The sequence below is a fragment of the Capsicum annuum genome, unplaced genomic scaffold (assembly GCF_002878395.1).
Source record: "Capsicum annuum cultivar UCD-10X-F1 unplaced genomic scaffold, UCD10Xv1.1 ctg25463, whole genome shotgun sequence".
In the NCBI taxonomy this organism is placed as follows: Eukaryota; Viridiplantae; Streptophyta; class Magnoliopsida; order Solanales; family Solanaceae; genus Capsicum; species Capsicum annuum.
The window spans coordinates 1-3,193 of record NW_025831665.1 but is presented as its reverse complement, the minus strand read 5'-3'; the positions used below and the strand labels follow the sequence as shown (position 1 = coordinate 3,193).

The following is a 3,193-nucleotide window of genomic DNA, read 5'->3' as shown; positions in this document are numbered from 1 at the left end:
AGGCCACTAGGAGTTTAGGAATGTTTCCCCTCTTTGTGATTTAGTTCATGATTTGGAGTCTAATTTGTCCTCTAATCCGTCATTTCTTACATTTCAGAAAATAGCCATGCCTCTCCATCGCACTAATGCTAATGCATAGGCCGATGAGGTTTGTCCCACTCATAGGATAAGGACACGAAATAGAGCTCAGACTCCAGAGATTGATGTTACTCCGGGAGTCCCATCTACTCAGACTAGCCTACCCAGGATACCCAAAGCTCCTCGAACGGGGACTAACCCCACTCAACCTCGCGCAAGAGAGGTGTCTAATGCAGAATTCAGATAGTCCATTCATATGCTTACACAGTTGGTAGCTTCACAGACTCAGCAGTCGGAAGATGTTGGGTCTGCATCTGTTACATCTGAGGCTACTTGGGTGGGTCAGTTTATGAGAATGAACCCGCCCAAATTTTTTGGCACCAAGGTAGAAGAGGATCCATAGGAGTTTGTGGACAAAATGGAGAAGATTTTCAGGGTGATGCATGTAGACCAGGTGGAAGGGTTTGAATTAGCAACATACTAGCTTTGAATTAGCAACATACCAGCTTAAGGATGTAGTGAACTAATGGTCTAACAAGTGGGATGATGCGAAGGGTGAGAGTGTTGAGTCCACAGTTTGGGGAGAGTTCGTGGAAGCCTTCCTAGATTGGTTCTTTCCTCTTGAACTGAGGGAGGCTAAAGCTGAGGAGTTTATGAACCTTAAGAAAGGAAAGATGAGTGTCAAGGAATACACTCTGAGGTTTAACCAACTATTCCGTTATGCTTAAGAGATGGTTGGTAATATGATAAACCTGAATGAGGAAGTTTGCATTCGGCCTTTCGGATGATCTAGTGCTTGAATGCCAGGGGGCGATGCTGAATAGGGATATGGAATTTGCTAGACTGTCAGGCCATATGCAGCAGGTAGAGGAGAAGAATCTAAGGAAAAGGTCAGATAGACAAAGAGAGACAGAACCGCGGATCAGAACCACAGTCAGCCATAGGGTGGTAATTGGGGAAATAGATGGCAAAAGAAGAAGAATTAGGGTAATGCTCAGTCTGCAGTTAGCTCCCCAGCACCCAGACCTATAGTAGAACAATGACGTTAGAGTTTCCAACAAAGCATGGATCTAGAGAACAAGATACCTAGTCACAGGGCAGCATAACTATGCAGTATTATATATTTCTGCGGTGTGAGACCTGCGGTAAGCATCATCCAGGGAGGTGTCAGCTAGGTTCACGGGTATGCTATTCATGTTGTCAGTTGGGTCACTTCTAGAGAGATTGTCCTTCGGCTAGAAGGAATGTTGGTGGTGCTAAATCTCAGGAAAACTCTTCCGTACCACCACCGCCTCAAAAGGGCACTACCTCAGTTACTGGGAGTGGTCACAATCGGCTGTATGCTTTGTCCAACCTCCAGGAGACGGAAGCCTTGCCAGACGTAGTCACCGGTACGCTACAAATCTTTTCCCGTGATGTTAACGTGTTACTTGATCCCGGGTCTACCTTTCTTATGTGACTCATTATGTGGCTATCGGTTTTGGGTTTAATCCCAATGTAATTCCAGAACCTTTCTTTATTTCCACTCTGGTGGGTAATTCTGTTGTGGCTAGGAGTGTGTATAGAAATTGTGTAGTGACTGTTTGTGATCGGGATACCGTGGTAGACCTCATAGACCCAGACATGATTGATTTTAATGCTATCTTAGGGATGGACTGGCTTCTATTCGTTCTATGCCACATTAAACTGTAGAACCCAAAGAGTCACTTTTTATTTTCCAAATGAATCGGTGATAGAATGGGAGGGGCATTCTTTAGAAACTAGAAGGAACTTTATATCTTACCTCAGAGCCTGTAAACTCCTTTCCAAAGGTTGTTTTTACCAACTTATTCGGGTTAAATATTCTACTATCAAAAGTCTTTCTCTCTAGTCAGTCCTCATGGAAAATGATTTTTTAGAAGTCTTTCAAGATGATCTCCAAGGAATACTATCTGATAGGGAGATAGATTTTGGTAGTGATTTATTGCTAGATACCCGTCCTATCTCTATTCCGCCATATAGAATGGCTCTTTCAGAACTGAAAAAATTGAAAGAACAACTTGCAGACCTTCTAGACAAAGGCTTTATCCGCCCTAGTGTTTGTCCCTGGGGTGCACCTATACTTTCGTTCGAAAGAAAGATAGTTCCCTGAGTATGTGCATATATTACCACCAGCTGAACAAAGTCACTGTGAAAATAAATATCCTCTTCCTAGGATTGATGATCTCTTTGACCAAATTCAGGGTGCTAAATATTTTTCAAAGATAGACCTTCGTTTGAGATACCATTAGTTGAAAGTTAGAGAGTCATACATTCCCAAAACAGAGTTTCAAACCAGATACGGTCATTACAAATTCTTATTCATGTCCTTCGGGTTGACTAACGCCCCTACAACTTTTATGGATCTAATGAATAGGGTCTCCCATCAATTTTTGGATTTGTTTGTCAGAGTTTTTATTCATGATATTTTGATTTATTCTAAGAGTGAGGAAGATCATGCCAGTCACCTTCAAATCATCCTTCAGACCCTCAGAGATCTTAAGTTGTATGTGAAATTTTCCAAGTGCGAATTTTGGCTTAATGCTATTTCTTTCTTGGGGCATATCCAGTATAGTGATGAGATTAAGGTTGATCCCCAAAACATTGAGGCAGTGAGAAAGTGGCTCAGACCCACGAATCCAATCGATATTTGGAGCTTCTTGGGTTTGGCAGGGTATTACAGAAGGTTTGTAAAGAGTTTTTCTTCCATAACTACACCATTTACAAAGTTGACTTAGAAAAAGGGTGAAGTTTGTATGGACTGACTCTTATGAGAATACTTTTAAGAAGTTGAAAGACAAGTTGACAACTGCTCCTTTTTTGACTCTTTCAAAAGGAATAGAAGGTTTTATTGTGTACTGTGATGCGTTTCGAGTGGGACTTGGGTGTGTACTTATGCATCATGGTAAGGTGGTGGCTTATGCATCTAGGTAGTTGAAGGTGCATGAGTAAAATTACCCCACCCAAGACTTGGAGTTAGTGGCTATGGTGTTTGTGTTTAAAAGATGGCAGCATTATCTGTACGGGGTACATATTGATATATTTACAGGCCACAAGAGTTTACAATATGTTTTCTCGTAGAAAGAATTGAACCTCA

At 41.8% G+C, this 3,193-nt stretch overlaps 1 protein-coding gene across 1 annotated transcript; it reads left to right on the top strand.

The window, feature by feature from the left end:
• Window positions 1-834: 834 nt before the first annotated feature.
• Window positions 835-1,469, top strand: LOC124890804 (the record flags this gene model as incomplete). Its single annotated transcript, XM_047402617.1, has 2 exons — window positions 835-1,065; window positions 1,298-1,469. Coding segments are annotated over exons 1-2 (403 nt in total), but the record flags the coding sequence as incomplete, so codon positions are not given.
• Window positions 1,470-3,193: the final 1,724 nt, after the last annotated feature.